This window comes from Acanthochromis polyacanthus, chromosome 14, assembly GCF_021347895.1.
Source record: "Acanthochromis polyacanthus isolate Apoly-LR-REF ecotype Palm Island chromosome 14, KAUST_Apoly_ChrSc, whole genome shotgun sequence".
In the NCBI taxonomy this organism is placed as follows: Eukaryota; Metazoa; Chordata; class Actinopteri; family Pomacentridae; genus Acanthochromis; species Acanthochromis polyacanthus.
In genome coordinates, this window is record NC_067126.1 from 5,374,216 (window position 1) to 5,401,517 (window position 27,302).

Here is a 27,302-nt window from a genome sequence, read left to right on the forward strand (position 1 = left end):
CCCCCGGCTGTCATTGTTGGGTTCAGCCCCCCCTCACTGCGGTTCAGGCGTTATCTGACAAGGTGCTTCAGAATGTCGGCCGCCGCTGCCAGACACGTTGGACCTTGTGAATGTGTCGGAGCTGAGCGCGCCCAGTAGCGCCGCCGCCAAAACAATGAGGTGGATTGTTGGTTCCACCCGCCTCCCCCCTGCCTCCCCCCCTCCACCACTCTGCATCTCCATCAGAACCAATAGTACCTGACAATGAAGCTCCGCTGTCATGAGCTGCTCGACCTCAGCTCATGTTCTGTGACGTGTTCGAGTTCCACATGAGTCAGCAAGAAGAACTTAGAGAAGAATTCCGCTTGAGATCAATAAACATGTCAAATATTCAGCCAAAGACTAGAACAAGCAGTTTGTTTATTTTACTTGTTCTCCCAGAGTCAAGAGTGAACTTCACGTTCTAAAATGAAGTTCTAGAGGCCAGATTAGAGGTGCAGTTCTGGTTCTAGAGTTTGAGTTCTAGTTCTTGTTCTAGAACCAGAGTTAGAGATGTAGTTCCTGCTTCTCGACTTATGGTAAGAAGTGTAGTTCTTGATCTAGAACCACAGTTAGCTATAGTCCTGGTTCCAGAATCTGAATTCAAGTTGTAGTTGTGTAGTTGTGGTTTTGTAGTTTAAGTTCTAGTTCTTATTCTAGAACAAGGATTAGAGGTGTAGTTTGGCTTCCAGAAACAGGACTGGAGTGGTTGTTCTGGTTCTACAACCTTAGTTACAGTTGTAGTTTTGGTTTGAGTTTAAATTGTAGTTCTCATCCTTGAACTGGGTTTAGAGATGTAGTTCCTGGTTCTAGACTTATAGTGAGAAGTGTAGGTCTGGCTCAAGAACCAGTTATATCACAAGTTCTAAAAGTCAGATTAAAGTTGTAGTTGTGTAGTTGTAGTTGTTCTACAGTTTGAGCTCTAGTTCTTATTCTACAACCAGGGTTAGAGGTGTAGTTCTGCTTCTTCAAACAGGACTGGAGTTGTTGTTCTGGTTCTGTAACCTTGGTTACAGTTGTAGTTTTTGTTTGAGTTGGAGTTCTCATCCTTGAACCAGGGTTAGACATGTAGTTCCAGGTTCTAGATTTATCATACCAAGTGTAATTCTGGCTCTAGGAGCACAGTTGGTTGTTGGTTATGGCTCTAGTTATGGAGCCCAGATTAGAGTTTTAGTTGTGGTACTACAGTTCGAATTGTTGTTCTCATTGTAGAAGTAGGATTAAAGGTCTAGTTCTGCTTCTAGAAACAGGATTGACATTCTAATTCTGGTTCTACAACTTTGATTAGAGTTGTAGTTTTGCTTCCAATATCCAGGTAATAGTTGTAGTTCTGGTTCTGGAGTCCGAATAGTAATTCTCATTCTAAAACCATATTTAGAGATGTAGTTCTGGTTCTAGAACTCGCATTAGAGTTGTAGTTGTGGTTCTAGAGTTCTAGAACTAGGATTAGAGATACAGATCTGCTTCTAGAAACACAACTGTAGCTGTAGGTCTGGTTTTAGGACCAGGATTAGTCGTAGTTCTAGAGCTAGAGTTATTGTTGTAGTTCTGGTTCTAGAACAGTGAATTTAGGTGCAGTTTTTTTTTCCAAATTTACCATTAAAGTTGTCATTCAGGTTTTTAGCCAGGATTCTAGAACCTGCTCGAAAACCAGGGTTAAAGTTGTAATTTGGGTTCTAGAGCTGGGATTATTAATGTAATTCTGGTTCTGAACTGTAGTCTAGACCTCATTTTACACAGTACAGAACGAGAATTGGAATAGTATAGGAGATGATTTTCATGCTGATGAGTAACGCATCAGAATTATTGCAGCAGACTTGCAGCACATTTCCATGTAATGCAGCAGTGCTGCAACAGAAACTGTAATGCAGATCTGCAACATGATGCGTTCACTGTTTGTTTCTGTGGATCTGCAACGAGATGTGTTTGCTGTTTGTTCTGACAGTTGGAATAGTGTTTCATTGTGCAGGCTGAGCAGCACAGCGGCGTGCACTCTGCGGTTGCAGGTTTTAATGCGGCAGATAAAACCCCAGCTTTGATATCGCTGCTCCAATAAGCCCCTTCAGCCTGGCAGCACCTGCCAGCAGGGAGGTATGCATTCATCTCCCCTCTAACAGGATTATACTGCTCTGTAATTGATTCATTTACAGTGAGGGGAGGTGACAGAGCTTTGGAAACGAGAGTTTAGGTAACAGGCGCCCTAGAATTCAGCCGACTCCATGTGTCAATTTTATTACATCAGTCCAGATGAACTTGAAAGGCTGGCTTTGTGCGCGCTCATTGGCTGTTTGTGCCTCGCTCAAAGGGACCTCAGTCAATAGGGGTCATTGATGTGAGTGGTTCTTTCTGTTCTGTGCTCACCGTCGCTGTGCGTTTGTCCGGCACTCTGTGAGTCCATGTTGTGATCAGTTTTGAGTCGGTGGGAGCGATCGATGTGACACAGATGAAGCATGTTACAGTCTGGATCAGTTCACACATGGATCCACAGCGATGATGTGACAGGAACGCGTTGGTAAGCGGGTCAGTCAATAACTCGCTGTGATAATGCCCAAATTCGGTCAGTCAGTGTCAAACATGTAGGTTAAAAGAGCACGCTGCAAACACATCTTTATATGACACATGTTCAGTTCAGGTTCCTCAGAGAGCCAACGGGTTGTGGACAGCTCAGAGTCCACCATCAGGGCTGAAACTAACATTTGTTTTCACTGTGGATTATTTTTTGGTGAAATGGTGAAAAATGCGGATCAGTGTTTCCAAAAATGTTCAGTTTGCCGTCATAGAGGAGGAAATAAACCAGAAAATATTCACATTGAAGAAGCTGCAATCACAGAATTTAGACTGTTTTTTTTCAAAGCTTACTCAAACTGATAATCAAAGTAATTTAATAGTTGACAACTAATTGATTACTCATTGTTGCTCTACTGGTGGGGTTTCTCAGGGCTCAATGTTGGGCCTGTTTCCAAACCATTCAAACATATTTATTCTGTTGTCATGCTATAAACATAGTAGCTTTATATTTGGTACAAACTGAGGTGTTCTGGTATTGTTTTTGTTTTTCAGAGAGAGTCCCGGTCTTTGGGCCAAGCTAGACCATTTCCCTTTGCTTACAGTGTTTATCTTAAGGAAGGCTAATGATTTCCTGCTGCTTCCAGTCTATGTGCTAAGCTAGACCTACAGTCACCCCTTGTATTTAGTGTTTGTGCTAAGCTAACAGTCTCACCAAGCTCTGAGTGTTCGTACTAAGTTGGGCTAACACTTTTTCCCTGACTCCAGTCTTTATGCCATGCTAGTCTAACCATTTCCTTCTGCTTTCAGTCTTTATGCTAAGCTATGGTAGTAGTTTCCTTCTGCTTTCAGTCATTATGCCAAGCAAGGCAAACAATTTCCTCATACTCCTTGTCTTTATGCTAATCTAAAATTACAGTTACCCCCAGTTACAACTCGTAAGCAAAATTTCCCCAAGCTTCCTGTGTTTGTGCTAAGTAAGACTAACAGCTTTTCCTGCTTACCATCCTAATGCTAAGCTAATAGTTTCCCCCTAATTACAGTCTTTGTCCTAAGATAGACTGTTTCCCCATGCTCCCTGCTTTTCTACTAATCTATTCTTAGTGTTTCCTGTTGCTTCTCTTCTTTGTGCAACAGTTTTTCTGTTTCCAAACTTTTAGCTAACCGAGGCAAACAGTTTTCCCTGCTTCAAGTCTTTGTGCTAAGCTAGGCTAATGGTTTCCCCCTTCTTACAGTCTTTGTGCTAAGCTGGGCTAACTCTCTTCTTCTGTTCTCAGTTCTAACGCTTAACTAAGGTAATAGTTTCCGTCTGCTTCCAGTCTTGGTGCTAAGCTAGGCTAACATGTTATGTAGCTGTTAAACGTACTGGGAGGCTGTGCAGTTGTCGAGGAAACCAGTTCACCTGAAAGTAATGATCCCACTAGGCCAGCCCCCTCCCCTGGCCTCCTGCCCCGCCTCCACAGACCTAATGAGCCTGGGAACAGAAAGCCCCCCCTGTGGGGCAGAACTAGGTGACCCAGTGGACAGAGGCTGCCCCAGGGTGGTGGAGGGTCGGGGAGGGGGCATCTTCACGTCGTCCCTGGAGCGTCTTTTGTTCGGGCGTCTGGCTGGCTGAGCAGGACAGTGATTTATGGCTCTGCTGAAAGCACCAAAGCAGCAGAGACGTTTGTTCCGTCGTCGGGGCGAAGACGCCGATAAGACGGCCCCGTGTCCCCGTTTCTGTCATCTTGCAGTGACTCGACGCGCCGCAATCCTCTTTGGTCCCCCCAAATCTGGGTTAAATGCAAATTGATCCCGGTGATAGCAGACAATAATTACTGTCCGACTCATGTATCCGTGCAGCAGAGCAGAAGAGAATCCAATCAGACCTGCATGTGTCTGCAGCCTCGGTCAAGTCCATCGACTGTTTGAGCCTTCAAGAGGACACGGCAAGGTTTAACCTCAAACCAGCGTCCCCGAGAACATCCAGACAATCAGAATCTGTTGTAGGGCCAAGAAGATTTCCACATAAAACAAGTAGAAGAATCTTACTATTATAAGATTAAAATCGATAAAAACATTATAAAAACATTGGTGTTTTTCAAGAAAGGCAGCTGAACAGCTTGAGCAGGAATGTAGTGTGTGGTGTAAACAACCTGAAATAGTAGAAAGGGTGACAATCATAATCCTAATTTAAAATCTGTGAAGTTTGAGAAGGAAGATAGTGGATTATAATCCAGATTTTAGATGTAGTTCTCATTCTAGAACCAGGTTTAGAGATGTAGTTTTGATTCTAGAGTGATAGAAGTGTAGTTCTGGCTTTAGGATCACAGTTAGTTATATCCCTGGTTTGAGAACCTGGATTAGAGTTGTAGTTGTGGTTCTACAGTTTGAGCTCTAGTCGTCATTCTGGACCCAGGGTTAGAGGTGTAGCTCTGCTTCTAGGAATAGGATTGGCATTCTAGTTCTGGTTCTATACCCTTGGTTAAAGTTGTGGTTCTCATTCTAGACCTAGAGTGTGAATGTAGTTCTGGTTCTAGTGTTATCATTAGAAATGTTGTTCTGGCTCTAGAACCAAAGTTAGTTATATGACTGGCTTTAGGACCCAGATTATAGTTTTAGTTCTTGTTTTAGAACCAAGTTTAGAGATGTAGTTCTGGTTCTAGAGTGACAATTAGAAGTGTAGTTCCAGCTCTAGAACCAGCATTAGTTATATCACTGACTCTAGAACCTAGATTAGAGTTGCTGCGGTTCTAGAGTTACAGTTGCAGTTCTCATTCTGTACCAATGTTTGAAATGTAGTTCTGGTTCTAGAGTTTTGATTAGAAGTGTAGTTCTGACTCTAAAACCAAAGTTAGTTAAATCCCTTATTTTATAACCTGCTACTAGTCACAGGTCTGGAGTTGTAGTTGTGGTTCTACAACCTTGGTTACAGTTGTAACTCTCATTCTAGAACTGGTTTTACAGCTGTAGATCTGCTTCTAAACACACAATTGCAGTTGTAGTTCTGGTTCTACAGTTTGAATCATAGTTCTCGCTCTAGAACCAGGTTTAGAGATGAAGTTTTGGTTCTAGAGCGACAACTAGGAGTGTAGTTCTGACTCTTGAACCAAAGTTAGTTGTATCACTGACTCAAGATCTTGGATTACAGTTGGAGTTGTGGTTTTGGAGTTACAATTGTAGTTCTCATTCTAGACCTAGGGTTTGAAATGTAGTTCTGGTTCTAGAGCTATGATTAGAAGTGCAGTGCTGGCTGTGGGACCATAGTTGGTTACATTGCTGGTTCTAGAACCCGGATTAGAATGGCAGTTGTGATTCTAGAGTAGGACTTGTAGTCCCCATTCTAGAACCAAGTTTAGAGGTATAGTTCTGTTACTAGTAACAGGTTTGGAGTTGTAGTTCTGGTTCTATAACCTTGGTTAGAGTTTGAACTCTCATTCTAGAACTAGAGTTGGAGATATAGATCTGCTTCTAGACCCACAGCTGTGGTGGTAGTTCTGGTTCTAGAGTGAGAACTATGAGGAAGATGGAGCTGACGGATTTAAACTGACTGTGCTGTGAATTATTGTAATTATTATGTTGAACACGAGGGATGGTGACTCATTACAGAATCTGTAATGTGTATCTGTAGTCTGATGTTGAGGCTGAGCTTTGAGTTACACGGTGTTTATTTCACATTAATGTCCGCCGTCAGCAAACTCCAGTTTCCTGGTGTTTCCTCAGTTTTTACTGCAATGTTATCAACACTGTAAAAATACTATTTAACTATTTACAGTTTTACAACCTCTGCAATCTCCAAGAGACAGTTTTGTCTCCTTTCCAGGAGTCTTTGGTTGTGTTTCTTCAAGTCTTTGGGACTCCTATGTCTCTTTGGTGTCATTTTTTTTGGTTGGGTTTGTTCTAATTCTAAGTCTTTAAGAACAATTATGTCTTCTTTTTGCCATTCTGCATGCTTGTTTTTCTTACTTTATGTCTTATTTTGCTCACTTTATGTCTCTTTGGGACAGTTTAGTCTCATTTTAGTTGTTTTGTGTTTATTTTTCCATCTTTTTTTGGTTGACTGACTAGTTCTTCTTGTTTTGTGTCTTTTTGAGTCACTTGGAAATAATTTGTACTCCTTTCAGTTGCTTTGTGTCTCATTTTTGTCATGTAGTTTCTTGTTTTAGTCACTTCATGTCTCGTTTTTTGGTTTCCTTGTCGTTTGCATGTCTTTGTGGTCATTTATTCTCCACATACTACACATATTTAACTATTTACTTGTTTCTACCCTATACAGACTTTTCCTCTCTACTCTGCTCATCATGTGTAGAAAGACACTGAAAATTAAAAAAAAAAAGCTAAAATCATGGTTGCTTGAGAGTCAAGTTTGTACTCATAGCTAGACATGATTTGTTTTAAATTGTCTTTTATTTTGTGCTACTTGCCTGCTGCCGATGTTGCTATGTCTGTATCTATCAATGTTATTGTGATGTTTGTTGTATGATGTTGTGCTGTGTGGATGTTGTGACTGGTATTGGTGTTATCATTGTATTTTAATGAATTATTTACTGTTATTTTGTTATGCTGTTGCCGGCATTTTCATCTGCCCAGGGACTACAGTTGGAAACTAGCTTTATAGCTAAAACTGGTACATTTACAGAAGTGTTGATTAATGTGCACTGTCCCTGTTCAAATAAACTAATAAAATAAAATAAATAAATAAATAGATGTTTCACCATGCTGAATGTATCTTCCAACAACTTGCTTTTTTTTTTAACCATGCTACATTTATTTTATTGATCCAGTAGGTTTTATTTTACTGTCAGTATCATTTTATATGATTTTGAACAGGTTGTTAGTTTGTTTTGAACATTTTTTTTCTATTGTATGGAGCAATTTTTGGAAAATTTTACAGTAAGAAGCTATCATTTTGAACTGAAAAAGTGACAGTTACATTCATTTTGGATATTCCTTCATTTATTTTAGATACCATTTTGGACAAAATGAGAATGACTATGAACTATTTTTAGAGTCTTTCAAACTTTTTCTGGTTGTTGTTTATGTTATTTTGGACAAATATTTTCAGTTGTTTTTGCTAGTTTATGGCATTTTAGAGTCATTCTGAATATAAATAGTTACATTTCTTCAGTGTCTTCAGTCTTTTTCACTTGTGTTTCACCATGCTGAATGTTTTAGGGACTGTTAATTGATGATTCTTTCCGTTTTTACCGTTTTTGGGTGATAAATGGTGCTGTTTGGAGACTTTAAAAAAAGTTTAACAAATAATATTGGTTTCTTAACCTTAATAATTACATTAGTCCAATGAGTGTGTATTTTATGTAATACTGTAGGATCTGAACATCTTAACCTGATTATTTGAAGTTGTAAATATGTCAAGTTAATCTCATTACTCTACTGGAAAATTGCTTTAAATGTGCTGTATAAAGAACAGCTCGTACAATGACGTTCAGACAGAAGTCCTTTTCAGGCTGGGAGGAGGTCCAGGGTGGTAACGCTGGACACGCTGAGGCCTGTTATCGAAGTACAACTAAACCAATTAAAGTGGATCACATTGTGTAGCAGGAAGCGTAGCGACAACATCATGCAGACTAGTTAGATTAATAAATAAAATGTGATTTTTTTAAATTCTCCGAATAATGGTTTGGAGTCTTCCTCTCTGTGAGTGGAGACCTTGTGACTGGAGATCAAAAACACAGAGCTCAAAAACAGCCATTACAGTTTGGTTACAGCCTCACAGCTGCCATTTAAATAAATGTGTTGTAGCTGACGTCTATCAGGAAACAAAGCAGGTCGGCAGGTTCAAACAGAGTTAAACATTCATTCCTGCATGTCCAGTTAGAACGGGGAACAAAAAGGATCGGAAACACAGAAAATACTCAGAAAATACTTGTAATTTACAGTTTTACTTCAGTATCCACATACATCCACATCTCCATATTTTGCTTAATTTAACAGTTTGTACTCAACTTTTAATAAAATGCAATTAAATCAGAGAATCACACATTCTGGATGTAAACAGGGTCTCTACATCTTCTGGATATTTGTCTAATTTCTATGTATTTCAAATGTTTCTTATTTTTCTACTTATTCTAGATACTTATTCTAATATTCTAAGTATTCGTCTTGTTCTTGTTCGTGTTCTGGGTATTTCTCATGATATTCTAGATATTTGCCATTATAACTTGGAATGTTTCTCATGGTTTTCTGCATGTTTGTTATAATATCGTGGACATTTGACATGTCTCTAGATGTTCTGGGGATTCGCCATGATATTACAGATAATTGTCAAAATATTCTGGATATTTGTCTTGATAATCTGAATGTTTATTGTAATATTCTGGATTATTTTTTATTTTGACATACTATGTATTTACCATGATATTCTAGATTATTGACTTGATAATGTCGATATTTGTCCTGATATTCTGGATTATTTTCTTGAAATTCTAGATATCGGTCAGGAAATTCTGGATATTTTTCCTGATTTTCTGAATATTTGTCATGATATTCTGGATATTTGACTTGATAATCTCAATATTTGCTGTAATATTTTAAGTGTTTGCCATGATATTCTAGATATTGGTCTTGACATTCTGAATTTTTGTCATGATATGTTGAATATTTATCATGACATTCTGGATATTTTTCCTGATATTCTAGATATTTAATACTTAGATATAGCCATCCATCCATCCTCTATACACCGCTTTATCCTCACTAGGGTCATGGGGGGTGCTGGAGTCTATCCCAGCTGACTCGGGTGAAGGCAGGGGACACCCTGGACAGGTCACCAGTCTGTCACAGGGCTGCATATACAGACACACAATCACACTCACATTCACACCTACGGGCAATTTAGAGTAACCAATTAACCTCAGCATGTTTCTGGACTGTGGGAGGAAGCCGGAGTACCCGGAGAAAACCCACGCATGCACAGGGAGAACATGCAAACTCCATGCAGAAAGATCCCAGGCCCACCCCGGGATTTGAACCGGAGATCTTCTTGCTGCAAGGCAAAAGCACTAACCACCACGGCACTGTGCGGCCGTCCATGTCTAAATGTTCTTGATATTTGTGATACTCTGGATTTATATTCTGATATTCTGGATGTTTGTCCTGATATTCTGAATATTATTCCTGATAGTCTGGATATTTTTTTTACGTCTGTATTTTCGATGACACTAAATAAGTCCGCCTGTTCTGTCTTATAATTCTGTGATAAAAGTCTTTGTCTGTTCGCACTAATCTTCTTTTTCTTCTTCTGTTTTTGTTTCCGGTGCTGCTGCTACTGGTGGTGGACGTGTGAAAGCAGGTAAGAAACCAGCTCAGATAAAACAGCTTCCTCTTTTAGTGTCGACAGTGAGCTCTGGTCCGTCAGGCCGAGTTCCCTTTGCTGTAATCTGCTGACACTCTGTTTCACGGGTTTTGTTGACCTCGTCGCCGCATTGCTGCTTCTTCTTCTTCTTCTGCTTCTCAGAACACACGCTTTAAACACACACCTTCCCGTCATGTCCTCACACTCTTTTATTTCCTTTTCTTCTGTCACACTTCCCACTTTTGCTCTCCTTCCACCACCTCAGAGATTCTGAAGATGCATGTTTTCACGGTTGAAGGTCTTGTGCCGCCAAAGTGTCGACTTTTCTGGGAAGTCAGGCGAACAGTTTCCTTCTTAGAGTGCACTCTTTGAGCTTTTTGGTGTCGAAACACTTTCATCAGCTCTGTTGAAATGTGGTTTTCTCTGGAAGGGTGAATAAAATACCAGACAGTTAAAGACTGGCTCTTATCGATCCATCAACGACTTCTTCACTTGGAGGAACAATTTTTCCTAGAATGTTTTAAAGTGTGTAATGCAGTTTTGAATGAGTTTGTTTGTTTCTGCTCTGTGAAAATTTAGAGGAAAAAAGCTTCAGTTTTATTGCAGATTTAATGTCCGAGGAATGCAAGATTTTGGCTGTAACGACTTGGTCCTGTCCGCTTGTTGTTGTTTTGTTGCTTCTAGTTTTTGTTGCTTCTAGTTTTTGTTGTTTCTAGTTTTTTGTTGCTTCTAGTTTTTTGTTGCTTCTAGTTTTTTGTTGCATCTAGTTTTTTGTTGCATCTAGTTTTTGTTGCTTCATTTTTGTTGCATCTAGTTTTTGTTGCTTCTAGTTTTTGTTGCTTCTAGTTTTTGTTGCTTCATTTTGTTGCTTCTAGTTTTTGTTGCTTCTATTTTTTGTTGCATCTAGTTTTTATTGCTTCATTTTTGTTGCTTCTAGTTTTTGTTGCTTCATTTTTGTTGCTTCTAGTTTTTGTTGCTTCTATTTTTTTGTTGCATCTAGTTTTTGTTGCTTCATTTTTGTTGCGTCTCGTTTTTGTTGCTTCTAGTTTTGGTTGCTTCTAGTTTTTGTTGCTTCTAGTTTTTGTTGCTTCATTTTTGTTGCATCTAGTTTTTGTTGCTTCTAGTTTTTGTTGCTTCCAGTTTTTGTTGCTTCATTTTTGTTGCTTCTAGTTTTTGTTGCTTCTATTTTTTTGTTGCATCTAGTTTTTGTTGCTTCATTTTTGTTGCTTCTAGTTTTTGTTGCTTCTAGTTTTTGTTGCTTCATTTTTGTTGCTTCTAGTTTTTGTTGCTTCTATTTTTTTGTTGCATCTAGTTTTTGTTGCTTCATTTTTGTTGCTTCTAGTTTTTGTTGCTTCTAGTTTTTGTTGCTTCTATTTTTTTGTTGCATCTAGTTTTTGTTGCTTCATTTTTGTTGCGTCTAGTTTTTGTTGCTTCTAGTTTTGGTTGCTTCTAGTTTTGGTTGCTTCATTTTTGTTGCTTCTAGTTTTTGTTGCTTCTAGTTTTTGTTGCTTCGTTTTTGTTGCAGCTCATTGATTCCATCTGTCTTTTTCTTGTTTTGTTGTATCTAGTTTTCATTACTTGTAGTTTTTGTCGCTTCTAGTTTTTGTTGCATGCGGTTCTTTCTGCTCACTGTGAACATGTAAAGACATAAAGCTTCAGTTTTAATGCAGATTTTAGTTGCATGCAGTTGGTTCCTCCTGTTTTTTGGCTGTTTTTTGTGTGTTTTGTTGGATCTAGTTTCCTTGCATGCAGTTCTTTCCGCTCACTGTAAACATTTTGAGGCATTAGGCTTTAGATTTATTGCAGATTTTATTCTCTGAGGAAGGTTTTTGTTGCATGTGGAGGGTTCCATTTGGGTTTTATTTAAATCTAGTTTTTGTTGCTTCTGGTTTTCTTGCATGTGGTTCTTTCTGCTCACCGTGAACACTCAGTTTTCTTGCAGGCTTTGTCCGTCCTCAGATTGTTTCTTGGTGTGGCTCAGACTTCAGTGTGTTTTCTCTGCGGCGTACAATGATATTTTAGACAATAGTGTCCTTCCAGCTCTGAATCAACAGTTTGTGTTTGTCTTTTTCCTGTTTCGACCTGACAATGTCCCCGAGCACAAAGCAGCTCCACAAAGAAGTCCTGACCTCAGCCTGATCAGCGGCCAGACCGCCGTGTAGCTCCGACTGCACCAATCCCATTTTTCTGGGAGAGAGTTTGATTTCTGGAGAACGTTGAGGTGAAAACGCTGGAAAGACGCTGAAACGTGGCAGACGGTGAAAGTAACTCAAGTGGAAGTTAGAACGGACTCACCGAAAGTCATGTCAGCGTTTGAATGTAAAGGAGAACAGTTTAAATATTTCCTTTTTTTGTCAGTTAAAGTCTTTGCAGCTGCACTAGAAACAGTGCTGAAGCTGTTGCAGGACAAATAAACCTAATTAAATTACTGAATTTGTTGCTTCTCTTTGAAAGGTCTGATTTTGGGCTGATTGTAGACGGATGAAGCCGCTTGAAGAGCACATTTTGACATTTCGTGTTCTAAACGAGTAATCAAATAATCGTGATATTACTCAATCAGTACAGAAAAGATTTGTCAGTTCCAGCTTTATTAGATCTGCTTTAAAATCCTGTCAGGTCTGCAGCTAGTTTCTCTCACAGCTCTTCTTCTTCAACTCACAAGCTGAAGGTTTTGAACAGAACTCAATTCTGCTTGGTTTCAACTTATTTCTGCCGTTATTAGGCCGATTTTTCCGCTAATAATGAGACTTCGAGTTGCAGACGTGTCGCTTTCTCTTCTCGGCAGAGCGTTCCCTCAGGTGGAGCAGAGACAGACTTTATTAGGCCGATTAAATATTCATCCTAAATATTGTTTTCCTCCATGTCTTTCTTTGCTCGACTTTGACGTCTTTTCTTGAAAACTGTGATCGTGTGCAGGAGTAGTGAGGAGGCGTCGAGAAAACTCTGAGAAGCCTTCACGTTTTCCTGCAAAAAGTAGTTTTAAAAAGTGAATCAGCCGGTTTCTGTTCTTCCAACCTTCAAACTGTATTGTGAGAAGTTACAGTTAAAGCTGACAGCAGAGAAACCGATGTTCCAGGTGATCTGACTCCATAGACGAAACTGAGTTCAAAAGTTTCACCTAAAACAAGTTTTTATTTTACTATGCAAGCAGATTCTGGTTTCCTGCAAGTTGCATCTGGTTCTCATTGCATCCAGTTTTAGCTTTGCTGTATCTGGTTGTTGATGCTTCTAGTTATTGTTGCTGCTTCTCATTTTGTGTTTGTTGCATTAGTTCTGTGTTGCGTAAGTTTTTTGTTGGTGACCACATGCGACCCTGCATTGGTTGCACGTCGGCTGTGATTGGTTGGTTGTATTGCTGCGAGGCTGATTATTGGTTGAAAGGCTTTCAAAGCAGTTGAGAAAAAAACTGAATCCAGTTTTATATACATCAGTGAACAGGTTGTCGTACCACATGCTAATAAGTCTATTTTTAGCCACATACACTACCGTCCAAAAGTTCTAACAACCAGCCAACATTCAACGACCAGCTAATGCCTAGCAAACCAGAACACAGCTAAGACTGAACACTAAACTAACACAAAGCATCCAGCTAGCAACAACTAAAAAAGAAGAACCAGCTAACACAAAGCATTGAAAGTGTCTGTCAACACACTTCCATCCACAACAACGTACAGACATGACCGTTCAAAGGTTTGGGGTCACCCAGACAATTTCATGTTCTCCATGAAAACTTACACTTTCATTTATGTGCAAACATAATTGCACAAGGGTTTTCTAATCATCAATGAGCCTTTCAACAGCATTAGCTAACACAATGTAGCATTAGAACACAGGAGTGATGGTTTCTGGAAATGTTCCTCTGTACCCCTATGGAGATATTCCATTAAAAATCAGCCGTTTACAGCTACAATAGTCATTTACCACATTAACTATGTCTATACTGGATTTATCATTCATTTAATGTTATATTGATTGAAAAAATGGTTTACTTTTCAAATACGGACATTTCTAAGTGGCCCTAAAATTTGCTCAGTTACATCAACCACTCAACCCGCTCTTCTTTTTTCGTACGCTCTGGTCGGAGGTCATTAGCCACCACGAAAGTCTTTGTCATGGTGCCCCTTTGCTAGCTAAGCTCCCACAATGCTCTCTGTTTACTATCATTAACTTCCTATAGTCTGAGTTTCTACAGTATTAAACACTAAGAGGCTCCACCTGGTGGAACAGCCAGGTACTACAACTGATCTACAGTATGTTTACTGACATGCGTGACCTTCATCTGCTGCTGTATTGGTTATTATTAATTTATAATGGATTCTGAACTGATTTACTGTTGGACAGACGTGATAAACTGTGGTTCAGAGTACAAACAGAGCAGATATGTCACTTTGAAATACGTGAAGAAAGGACCTTTAAAGATCTAGCTGGACAGTCGTTCACAGCTCGTACAGAGTGCTGGCTGTAGTTCTGGTTGTAGGTCTGGTTGTTGTTCTGGTTGTTGTTCTGGTTGTAGGTCTGATTGTAGGTCTGGTTTTAGTTCTGGTTGTAGTTGTGGTTGTTGTTCTGGTTGTAGGTCTGACTGTAGGGCCCTGTCACACTGTAGCGTATAGAGCTAGCGTCTGAGTAACGTATTGAATATTTAGAAAAATTGTTTATACGCACAACTTTTCAGCGTATGGGATCTATTTTCGGTTAATGATCATTAGAGTAACGTGAGCCTAGCGTACCGTCAGCGTATGAGTAGCGTATGCATAGCGTATGTCAGTGTATGTGATGTGATGTGTATTTGAGTTGGACGTATACCGACGTATGAGTAACGTAATCAGCGTACGTGCAACGTATGTGAAATGTATGCGGAACGTCAGCCCAACGTATGAGGAGCGTACACAGTTGGTGATGTTGGGACCAACCCTGTCCAGCAGTTCATCATACATTTCTGGAGGCATGTGTCGGAAGTTCCTGAAGGCTCTCTGATCTTCATTTCTCAATTCAACCATAAGCTGGTCATAAAGGCCAAATTGACGCCACCTTCCAATCCAAGGTTTCACCCAGATTGCACGTCTCATTCTACGCCTTCTTCTTCTGTGTCTAGCATACTCAACTGCCAACTGTAACAAATCTTGGTGATGTTGCAGCACAGCAACCTCCATCTCTGAACTGCTGGTACAAACTGATACAGATTTGGAAATGTCAGACTTTATACCCCCCCCCCCCCCCCCCCCCATACGCTGGAAATACGCATGTAATACACATGGGATAAGTTGGCTGTACGCTCAGAACACGTTAGGCATAAGTTGAGTACGTTAGACTGTCGTTAGACACACGTCAGACACACGTTCATTATACGCTCCTCTAACGCTAGGTTTCCTGACCCACTCAATTTCAACATATGAGAAGCGTACTCGACATATGTGTAACGTACCTTCAGCATACCTCTAGCGTGTTCAGCATATGAGGAACGTATGAGGAGCGTAAAATTCATACGTCGGCATACGCTGAAAATTTTTGCACATGTTCAAAAAAGTTTTTGGCCGTCAGCGTACATCAGCGTACACCGACGTACCCCGGCGTACCCCGGCGTACCCCGGCGTACTAGAAACATATTCCAGCGTACCCCTAGCGTGTTTCAGTGTATGTCAGCGTATGCCCAAAAAGTCCATACGTTCCTCAGACGCTGGCTCTATATGCTAGAGTGTGACAGGGTCTATAGTTCTGGTTGTTGGTCTGGTTGTAGTTCTAGTTGTTGTTCTTGTTGTAGGTCTGGTTGTTGTTCTGGTTTTAGTTCTGGTTGTAGGTCTGTTTGTAGTTCTGGTTGTTGTTCTGATTGTAGTTCTGGTTGTTGTTCTGGTTTTAGTTCTGGTTGTAGGTCTGTTTGTAGTTCTGGTTGTTGTTCTGATTGTAGGTCTGATTGTAGTTCTGGTTGTTGTTCTGGTTGTAGGTCTGGTTGTTGTTCTGGTTTTAGTTCTGGTTGTAGGTCTGATTGTAGTTCTGGTTGTTGGTCTGGTTGTAGGTCTGGTTGTTGTTCTTGTTGTAGGTCTGGTTGTTGTTCTGGTTTTAGTTCTGGTTGTAGGTCTGGTTGTTGTTCTTGTTGTTGGTCTGGTTGTAGTTCTTGTTGTTGTTCTTGTTGTAGGTCTGGTTGTTGTTCTGGTTTTAGTTCTGGTTGTAGGTCTGTTTGTAGTTCTGGTTGTTGTTCTGGTTGTAGGTCTGGTTGTTGTTCTTGTTGTAGGTCTGGTTGTTGTTCTGGTTTTAGTTCTGGTTGTAGGTCTGGTTGTTGTTCTTGTTGTTGGTCTGGTTGTAGTTCTTGTTGTTGTTCTTGTTGTAGGTCTGGTTGTTGTTCTGGTTTTAGTTCTGGTTGTAGGTCTGTTTGTAGTTCTGGTTGTTGTTCTGGTTGTAGGTCTGGTTGTTGTTCTTGTTGTAGGTCTGGTTGTTGTTCTGGTTTTAGTTCTGGTTGTAGGTCTGTTTGTAGTTCTGGTTGTTGTTCTGGTTGTAGGTCTGGTTGTTGTTCTGGTTTTAGTTCTGGTTGTCGTACTGGTTGTTGTTTTGGGTTCTGTACAGGTTCTCCACAGTATTTCTTCGTCTGGGAGCTGTTTTTCAAAGAACACAGCTCTGTTTGTGGCTGAACGAGCTCTCAGAACCTCTTCAGTCTATCGGCGCCAACAGAACCTCGTTGTTCTAACAGAGCGGTGTTCTGATGCAGATCCATGGAACAGTTTACTCACTGTCATATCTTTGGTTTTTCTTTATTTTAGCGTGTTTTTATTCACATTTATCTCTTAGCGGTTGTGTTTGCAGCAAATCCAGTCTTAATTTGCTTTATATATTTTGAGCGTTTTGTTTTTACAATCAATGTGAATATTACTTCTTTATTTATGCTGTTAGTTTACTACAAATTATCTTTAACAAATGTGGGGAATTCTGTAGTATAGCCATTTTTCAATCCCTAATATACTGTTTTTTTCTTTAAAATACTAATACATTTTTGCAGATTTAAATGCAGTACAAGTGTATATTTTTGTGGTCAAATATTGTAAAAGAACAAATAATCACACAGCAGAATGTGACATATTTGATGTGGACGTTGTAGTTTTTTCCTTTAAAAATTAACAGTTAAAATGTAAATTAATCTTTTTTTCTGTGATGATATTGGTAATTGTGTGTAATTTAGCAAAAAAAGGGAAAATTTCTCAAAAATTGTTAAAAAAAAACAGAAATAAAGAAAGAAAAGAAGAAGAAAAAATATCTGCAAATATTTGTCAAGCAATTATATTTTTTACTGATTTAAATACAGTAAAAAAATGCATTTTATGGTCAAACATGAAAGAAAAAGAAATAAAAAAATATAGATTTTTAAAAGCATTTCTTTACGTTGTTTTTTTACAGTTAACATGTATATTCAATTTTTTCCCTCTTTTTTTATTCGACATTATCTGTAATTTAATAAAACAGTAAAAAATCCAAAATATCGTAAAAAAAAGTGTTACTCTCCAGTCTGAACTATTTGTCAAATAATTATATTTTTCATATTTTCACTGATGTATGTACAGTAAAAAATGTGTAATTTTATGGTAAAACGTAAAAAGGCATTGCTATTTGTAAAAATAAAAATAAACAATAAAAGCTGTTGAATTTGAAAACTGATTTTTTTACAGTGTACATCTGTCCTTGAGAAATCACTTCAGTTCTTCGATAGCATAAATAAATTTGACCTTACTTGAAACGTTTTCTCTCGTTTCGACGTCTGGAAGCTGCAGACGGCATCCAGCCAACCAGGCGCTGCTTTAATTGGTGGATAAAGAGCTTTTATTTTGAAGAGGCTCTTACTGCAGCGAGTGGGTTTTGTGTTGCAGAGTGTTTACCCTCCTCGCCTCCCTGCGGTCTGCATGCAGCGGTTATAGATGTAATCTGCTGCTAATAGAACGATTACTAGGAGCTGCTGATCAGACATCAGACTGCAGATTGTTCCTAAAGACGTTTGGATGTTTTCAGGTTATTTATTGGAGGAAAATGGGAAAAAACTGGAACCGACATGTTTCCAAGTGTCCACAGGTGTTCATATTACTAGCAAGGCGCCACATTCTCCTGATATTAACCTACTCTGAAATGTTATTCTGTCTTATTTTGGTCGTTTGCGTCTCAGTTTTGTTGTTTTTTGCGTTATTAATGTCGCTTTGTGTCTCTAATACTGGAAAAAGTGGCCATCTTATGTCTTGTTTATGTCGTTTGGTGTCCCTAACTCTTTTTTTCTGTCAGTGTGTGTCCCGTTTTGATCATTTTGACTCCTGTTTTACTTGTTTTGTGCTTTGTCTTTGTCATTTTGTCTCCACATACTGCACATATTTAACTATTTCCTTGTTTCTAGTCTATACAGACTTTTTCTCTCTCTACTCTGCTCATCATCTGTAGAAAGATGTTTCACCATGTTGAATGTATTTACAACAACTTGCTGCTCTGTTAACCATTTTTGAGCCATGCTGCATTTAAAACTTGTCCAAAGTAATACAAATATGTCCAAAGTGACAATTGTCCAAAATTACTTGAAAATGTCCAAAATGACCCACAATTTGTTCAAAATGACAATTTTTATGCCATTTTGGACCAAATGTAACACAAATTTGTTCAAACTGACTCAGGAGTAGTGCAAAAAAGCTTAAAAAGTGTCCACAATAATTCTTAAAATGTCTAAAATAATTCAAAAATGTCAAAAATAACTAAAAAAAATGTCCAAAATGACCCAAAATTCATTCAAAATTATGATATTTATGCCATTTTGTAAAAAATCCAACACAAATTTGTCCAAAGTGACTCGGGAATAGTGCAAAATACCTTGAAAAATGTCCAAAATGACTCAAAATTCATTCAAAATGACAATATTTGAGCAATTTTGGACGTATTTGAGTCCAATTTTGAGTCTCACTGGTGTCTACTGGTGTGACCAACACTGGAAAAGATGTTTCACTATGCCGAATGTATCGTCCAACAACCTGCTCCTCTGTTCACTGTTTCTGAGCAACCCGGTCTCACGGGGATTCGTGAAACTGTCACGTAAGTTTTAGTTTCGGTTTCGTGCGCACCAACACGATTTTGTCATGTTTTTCGTGCCGCTCACCACGAAATGTTTTTCGCTGTGGTAATCACATCTGAAAGTGGTTTATACCAGCGGATTCATGACGATCTAAGCTGTCCATCGGCGTATACTGCTTGTGTGATCGCGTTTGCGGCCGCCGGCCGCCGGACATTCTTGAAATTCCTATGCAAATTGGTAAGTGTACCACCGGCTTATGGTTAGGTTATGGTTAGGATTATGGTTAGGGTTATGTTTAGGGACGATGTCATGCAAAATATAGCGTTGGATTCGCCACGGTTTTACATTAAAAATATAATATACACATTCTTTTGAAATACGTTCTGAGTGGCACGAAAAGTCCGCCGTTTAAAATACATTGGTGTGCATTTCGTGGTAAGCGGCACGAAAAACATGATGAAATCGTGTTGGTGCGCACGAAACCGAAACTAAAACTTACGTGACAGTTTCACGAATCCTCGTGAGATCGGGCTGTTCTGAGCCATGCTGATCCAGTAGCTTTGATTTTCCTGTTATGGTCATTTTTTGTCATTTTGAACAGTTTTTAAGTAAATCTGGATTTTGTTTTTTCAATCATTTAGAGCGACTTTTGAGGTAATTTTGAAAAACAGTTCAATCATTTTGGTAACTTGATGTTATTTTAGACCGTTGAGGTTCTTTGGACGGTTGTTTTAACTTGTTTACATCATTTTAGACTGAATTTAGGACACTTTGAATCTGCAGTTCAACCTGAAGTCTCTGTTGGTCACAGCTGTGTCAGTCCTGACCAATCAGGTTTTGATTTCTGCAGAATGTCGTTTGAGGAGACGGTTTCCTGGAATTTAATGAAAAATCACAAGTTTGCAGCTTTGGTATAGTCACCATCAGAAAGTTTAAAAAAGTGCATGTTTTCTGTCTGTTTTTGCACTTTCTGGCTGATAAACGGTGTCATTTAAAGGTGCTCACATGTCTGTCTCAACACGTCAACGGCACATTTGTAAAGGTTTTAAAATAAGTGGTTACGTATGAAAAGACGACACTCCTGAAGTGTGTGTTTGTGTTTGCTGGGTGTGTGTTACTGAGTGTGTGTTTGTGTTTGCTGGGTGTGTGTTACTGAGTGTGTGTTTGTGTTTGCTGGGTGTGTGTCTGTCTAAAGCCGGAGCGATGGCAGCATGACTCAGGAATGAACAACGAAGAGCTTCTATTTCAGTTCAGACATCTGCTGCTAACACACATAAACACACATAAACACACACTCAGACACACACCTGTCTCACCTGGATGCTTCACTGTCTGAATCTGATCCAGTTAAAGAGTCAGTTTGTGTGTTTTTTTCCAGCTGCAGATCAATAAATCAGCAGCATCTTGTGGAACTTTAATCCTTTAATCAACGTTTAGTTCCAGTAAAATGTTCAGTTTTAAGTTTTACCAAAGTTTCTTAGAAGTGATTCTGAGGTGAATCCTGGAGTCTGGTTCAGTCTTTATAAATCCAACATGGATCTAATTTGAAGCCCAAACTGGAGCTGGAAGTCTAGAAAATGTTTTCCTGAGCAGATTTTAAAACTAAACCTGAATGTGATTCCGGTTTAAGCCCTGCTGGTGGTTTGAGACGGACTGAAAGAGATTCTCAGCTTTGTGCTGCTGCAGATTCAGGTTTTGTTCCAACAGATTCCAAGTTTTGCTGCTTCAGTTTCAGATTTGGGTGTTTTGAACGCTGCAAGTTTAGATTTTGGTGCCGTAGATTCAGGTTTTGTTTCTTTGGTGTTTTAAATGCTGCAGGTTTAGGTTTTAGTCATATAAACGTGGCACATTTGGACTTTTAGTGCTGAAGATTCAGATTTTATGGCTGCATATTCAACTTTTTCTGCTGCAGATTCAGGTTTTGTTACTGAAGTTTCAAATTTTATTTCCGTGGAATCATTTTCTGTTTCTGTAGATTCCAATTTTGTTCCCAAAAATTCAGGTTTTGGTGTTTTTAACGCTGCAGATTCAAATTTTGCTGCTGCACATTCGGGTTATGTTTGTGCAGAATCAGAGTTTTGGGTGTTTTGAACACTGGAAATTCAAGTTTTCAGCATATACATATATAACAAAGCAGATTCTGATTTTAGAGCTCAAGATTCAGACTTTGGTGTTTGAACACTGAAGATTTGGGGTTTGAACGCTGCAGATTCAGGTTTAAGTGCTGCAGATAAAAGTTTTGTTCCTCGAGACTCAGGCTTTGTTTCTGTAGATTCAGGTTTTGCTGCTTCAGGTTCACATTTTGGTGTTTTAAAGGCTGTAGATTCAGGTTTTAGTGCTTCAAGATTCAGATTTTGTTCCTAGAGATTCAAGTTTTGGTATCTTACACACTGCAGATTCAGGTTTTCTTCCTTGAGATTTAGATTTTTGTTGTTTTAATGCTGCAGATTCAAATTTTAATGCTACAGCTTCAGGATTTGGTTGTTGTGAACGCAGATTGAGTTTTTTTTCCTGCAGATTCTGATATTTGTGATGCAGATTCAGGTTTTTACTGCCGTCTTCTGACCTGCAGCAGCACTCAGGCGGCTGCAGCCCTGCAGCAGAGTTGCATTGTGGGTCGGTGCTTTGTCTGAGCTGCTGCCTCCGACTGTGAGCGAACAAAAGCTGCAGCGTTTATGAGCGAGGCCTGCTGGGCCCAGTGCAGCGGGAAAAGACAGAAGTGGTTGTTTTTAGCCGATCAGGTAATAAAGTGGCGTCGTTGTGAAATCACGTGTTTGAGGAAGTTGAAGCTCGTCGTCATGTGAACTCCTAACAGCCTGAAAACACACGAACCATCTGCAGCCTGTGAGCAGCTTCACTTAGAGAATAAACACCTCATAAAGCCACCTTCATCACTTTTATTCTCTACATTTGATCACTCGTTGTGCCACGTCGTTCTGTGACATCACAATGCAGTTTGTGATGTCATGGCGTGTTTTAGTCCAATCACATCCTCTTACAAGTTACATTTTGTTGAACTTTTTTGGGTTTCTAACTAAGATGTGCTAATTTTCCATCACTGTGACTCATCTATGTTTAATGGTTCATTTTATGTCACATTTTCAGTTTTGTTGCACATTTTAGTGTTTGAATCGAAGAAATAAAGTCTAAATTTGACAGAACCGTCATTTAATCTGCAGTGGAACCAAAACAGTGTCAGTTATTAAATAATCGATCAAAGTTTTATTGATTAATTGATGTATTCATGCTGCTGTATGAATGTTTTCAGAGTTAGAATCTCTTGAAGTACGCAGAGGTCGGTCCAAATGTTTGTCAAATAACAGATTCAGTCTTCAGATTATCATGCCTTGAGTTGATTTAAAACTTATCTGGTGTCACTTTTTATCAGAACTCAGATGTGTTTTTCCTCCTAAAATGTCATGTCTCTGTCTGCTGCACTGATGAAGTCCTGGTGGTTTAAAATGTGTCCAAAATGACGGAAAAAACACCAAAAAGACTCAATAGTAATCTAAAATGATTCAAAATTTCTCCAAAATGACAATAAAAGACCCAAATTACAAAGAAAATGTCCAAAATTACTCTTAAAAATCATTTAAAATATGTTTTAGCAAAAGAAAAAATGCCTAAATTGACTACATACTTGTCGTAAATAATTAAAAAGTGACATTAGCCTCTTCAGAATTATTCAAATTTCTCCAATTTTTATCAGAACTCAGATGTGTCTATCTGCTGGACTGAGGAAGTTCTGAGGCTCAGAAATGATGGGAAAAGTCCATTAAAAGTGACAAATCTGGACCCACTTCTATGGACTTTAAGGATCTGGAACTCTGGAAATATTCATAATATGAAGGTAGAAAACTGATCATTAATAAAGTTACTGAAAATGAAGAATAAAATGGTTCTACGTGGTAATTTTGCTTATTTTATTGGAGGTGTTGTGCCTTTTGTGGTATATTCACTTATTTTTGTTGTGTTTTGGGACATTTTGTGGTCATTTGTCACCTTTGAGTGGAAATTTTGTGTCTTTATTTGGTATATTTACCAAATAAAGACAGAATTTTTGTTTTGATTTTGGGTCTTTCTTCTTTTTTTTTTTACTGATTTTGTGTTTCTTTGTGGTAATTTTGTCCCTTTTTTGGTGATTTTCTCTCTTTTTGTGGTTAATTTGTACCTCTTTGTGATAATTTTACATTTTTTTAGTTATTTTAGTGGCAATTTTTATCAGAACTCAGATGTGTTTCTCCTCCAAAAGTGTTTATCTGCTGAACTGATGAAACTCTGAGACTCAGAAATGATGGAAAAGGTCCATTAGAAACATAAAATTCTATGCACTTCAAGGGCCTGTAATTCTGAAAATATTCATAGTATGAAGGTAAAACGTTGCATGTCTTCATCAAATACACTAAGATCGATTCAAATTTTCTGATTTTCTACCGTTTCCCTCAGACCCTGAACGTCTCGCGGTGTTAAAGCTCGTTGACAGACAGACTTCTTCTCAAACTTCCAGTAAAACCTGGAAACCGTCTAATGAAGCCCCCAGTCTCCAGCAGCCATCTGTGGTTTTAAAGCAGGAAATCGATGATTGTGAAGACAAACCAACGATGTTTTTACACCAGAAGAGGGTCGACGACCTCCAACTAAAATAAAACACTCAATCATCAACAAACATCAGAACACTTAGACGTTTATCAAACACGTTCTCCTCAGAAAAAACAAAAAAATCTCAGCTTGTTTTGTCTGGCACAAGAATTTAGGATCAACTAGAAAAGCACTCGGAGAGCGCATACTTCCGCCATCCCGTTTGTCTGTCTGTCCATCTGTGTGTCCGTGTGTGTGTCTGTCTGTCTGTCTGTTAACAGCATAACTCAAAAAGTCATGGACGGATTTTCACCAAATTTTTACAGGATGTCCGGAAGAGCACGAGTAGTGCCGCCTGGCCGCCTGGCGGCCATTTCTCAATTGTCCTTCAACCTTCAAAAAATTCCTGGATCCAGACGGTGAATCGGATCACCTCCAAAATCTAATCGATTCTTACTCGTGCTCTTCCAGACATCCTGTAAAAATTTGGTGAAAATTCGTCCATGACTTTTTGAGTTATGCTGTTAACAGACAAACAGACAGACACACACACACACACACACACACACACACACACACACACACACACACACACACACACACACACACACAGACAGACGGACAGACAGACAAACAAACTCCGGTGATTACATAACCTCCTGGCGGAGGTAATAAAGTTTTATGTTGATGATTCTGCAATAAGACACTGTCTTAAAAGGTAATTTTTTAAAACACATTTACTGTTATTTTCCAAAATTTTCCAGTTTTAATGAATTACAGATAAAAAGTATTAAAAGACACAGAAAGAAATGATAAATTTACATGTTGGAACATTTTCACTTCAATAAATTATCAAATAAATGTCAAATGATTGAGCAGTTCATTGTTACAGTTTATATGCATCAGTGTTTTATGGTTGTTGCTGGTTTTTACTGGATGTTTCTGGATGTTAACTGGTTGTATTGGTTGTTACTTGATGTTTACTCCCTTTAACTAGATGTTTACTGATTGTTTCTGGATGTTAACTGTTTTTTAATGGTTGTTACTGGGAATTCCTGGGTGTTTACTGGTTGCGACTGGTTGTTACTTGATGTTTACTCCATGTAACTAGATGTTTAGTGGTTGTTACTGGTTGTTTACTGGGATTTCCTGGATGTTATTGGGAGCTGACAGCCCCTCTGACTGGTTGCGATCTAAAGTGGTTGGCGGTTTTCCGGGCCGGCGGCAGAAAGTGGCGACACCTCAGACCTCGTGGCGGAAACACAAAGCTCATTGTACCATCATCCTCCTCATCCTCCTCCTCTTCCTCAGCTCCCTCCCTCGACTCCCCACAGCTCTTATAGCAGCAGCATCACAATCAGAGCAGATACTTTAAACCAGTTTGCTCCCAGTCTGACCAGTCTGTAGGATGCTGCTTCAGGTTTAGATCAGAATCCGAAGCAGCGTCCTGTTCGGATCGGACGTTTGGTTGTCTCGCTGTGTTTCTTTTTTTACATCATGTTTTGTTGCACTTTAACTCACCGTGTTATGTCCAGAGCTGCATCAGTTAATTGATTAGTTTTCAGTTGTTAAATTAATCACCATGAAACGATCCAGGAAGGTTGTTTCCAGTCACATGGTGGATCAGCTGATGGCTCACAACACCAGGCTGCTTAGCGACCACAACCTGCCCTCTGATTGGCCGTTAGAGAAAACCTGTACCTTCTCTGGTGTACGGGTGTGAACTGTGTCATCCTAATGATGCTAACAGTGGCTAATTTCCTGTTTTTATACTTGTTACTTATTATTAGAATCTTTATATACAATATAGCTCCCCTAACTGTGTACGTATAATATATATGCCATAATATCAACATAAACTGAGCATAGTTAAACCTGCAAACTGTTAGCAAAGGGGCGCCATGACAAAGACTTCTGCGGTGATTAATGACCTTCGACCAGAGCGTACAAAGTAAAGACAATCTGGTCGAGTGGTTCATGTAACCGAGCAAATGTTTCATATACAATACCCTTCAAAATTTGGGTCACTTAAAAATGTCCTTATTTTTTAAAGAAAAGCAGTTTTTTTCAATTAAGATAACATTAAACTAAATATAAATCCAGTCTAGACATTGTTAATGTGGTAAATGACTATTCTAGCTGGAAATATTTGATGGAATATCTCCATAGAGGAACATTTCCAGCAACCATCACTCCTGTGTTCTAATGCTACATTGTGTTAGCTAATGGTGTTGAAAGGCTCATTGATGATTAGAAAACCCTTGTGCAATTATGTTAGAACATGAGTAAACGTATGAGTTTTCATGGAGAACGTGAAATTGTCTGGGTGACCCCAAACTTTTGAACGGTCCATTGCTGTGGATGGAAGTGTGTTGGTAGACACTGTTCAGATGCTTCGTGTTAGATAGTTCTTCTTTGTTAGCTGTTGCTAGCTGGTTGCTTTGTGTTCAGTCTTAGCTGGCTGCTGGATGTGAGCTGTTGCTAGGTGTTATCTGGTTTGCTAGGTGTTAGCCAGTTGTTGGATGTTAGCTGGTTGTTAGGTGTTTGCTTGTTGTTCGGTGTTAGGTGTAGCTACGTGTTGTCTGGTTTCTAGATGTTATCTGGTTTGCTAGGTTTTTGTTGTTGTTTAGTGTTAGCTGTTGCTAGGTGATATCTGGTTGGCTAGGTGTAAGCAATTGTTTGGTGTTAGCTGTTGCTAGGTGTTAGCTGTTGTTAGTTGCAATCTATGCATCTTGAACTTTCAGCAACGTTTCGGTCGGTGAACATCTGTCCGTGGCGTTCAGTCATTTCTGAGTGGCTACATCGACGTTATCTTTCGATTCTAAGCTAAACATTTTGCTGTCTGAAACAAACTGTAACATGGTGACTTTGGGTGAAGTGTGAATGTGCTGACGGTGTGTTTTTCTTCTTCTTCTTCTGCTGCCGTGCGCCCGGTACGGCGTCCGGCTGCAGGTTGTGGTGGACGAAGGTCTTGTGAGTCAACGTTAAAGTGGCTCCATCAGCAGTTTCACTTCTGCAAACTATTACAGGAAGAGATTCAAAATACCTCCGATGAGCCGTCAGCCTGAAGTGAAGCAATACCTGACACTCAGAGAGCACGTCAGGTCATGGAGGAGGCTGCAGTTTATCCTGCGACGGACAATTACTGCAGCTGCAGATTCACCTGAACACACCTGGAAGGTGGAATGTTTAATTAAATGTACCTTAAGTTTCTGAGAGCAGCAGAAACTAAGGCTGTTGTCATAACAAAGTATTGTATCTTTGCATATATATTTTTGTAAAGCTGCAATGTGTTTGTAGTCTGGTGTAGTCAGACCATTCTCTAGCGCTGATGCAGTGCTGGAGAATGGTCTAATTGCATTAAAAATTTCATTCTATAGGACAAAAACACTCAATATGTGACCAGTAGTTTTGCATAGCAGAGTGACATGAAGTGTAGTCAGACGCAGTGTTGTGTAGAATGGTCTGCCTGCATTTTGCTGTTTTTGGTGGTGGTTTTGTGTCTTCGTTAGCATTTAATTAGCATCTAGTTTGAGCTCACGTTACTAGTCTTTGTATTTGATTGTGTCTGTCTTTAATTTTCTAATCATAGCTGATATACTAATGACAAGAGACATTTCACCAAAGTGTTTACAAGTTGTACATGGAAGTGTGTTGAGAGGATACTGTTCAATGTTAGCTGTTGCTACGTAGTTAGCAGGTTGCTCTGCGTTAACGTGATGTTACATGTTACCTGCTTCCAGCTGTTAGTTGTTGCTTGGCGTTAACTTTGGCTAGGTATTGAGTGGGTTACTAGCTGTTAGCTGTTGCGGGGTGATGTCTGTTGCTAGCAGTTGCTATCTGCTAGTGGTTGACTAGCAGATAGCAGTTGCTATCTGCTAGTGG

The 27,302-nt window shown here is 39.3% G+C and overlaps 2 protein-coding genes across 5 annotated transcripts in view; both read left to right on the forward strand.

The window, feature by feature from the left end:
- zeb2a (zinc finger E-box binding homeobox 2a) overlaps positions 1 to 27,302 on the forward strand; it is an 88,224-nt gene that overhangs the window by 18,334 nt on the left and 42,588 nt on the right. The gene's annotated exons all lie outside the window — the stretch shown is intronic.
- Positions 15,041 to 16,611, forward strand: LOC127537015 (keratin-associated protein 5-4-like). Its single transcript, XM_051958584.1, has 2 exons — positions 15,041 to 15,575; positions 15,756 to 16,611. The coding sequence occupies exons 1-2, from the start codon at positions 15,280 to 15,282 to the stop codon at positions 16,435 to 16,437; spliced, it is 978 nt and encodes a 325-aa protein (XP_051814544.1). The 5' UTR covers positions 15,041 to 15,279; the 3' UTR covers positions 16,438 to 16,611.

What these genes read in the sequence shown, in the direction of transcription:
- LOC127537015 (XM_051958584.1), top strand. Translation starts at nt 15,280, where the DNA reads ATGAGGAGCGTAAAATTCATACGTCGGCATACGCTGAAAATTTTTGCA. An exon ending in AGTTGTTGTTCTTGTTGTAG is followed by an intron (nt 15,576 to 15,755) that starts GTCTGGTTGTTG and finishes TTCTGGTTGTAG; the next exon opens with GTCTGGTTGTTGTTCTGGTT.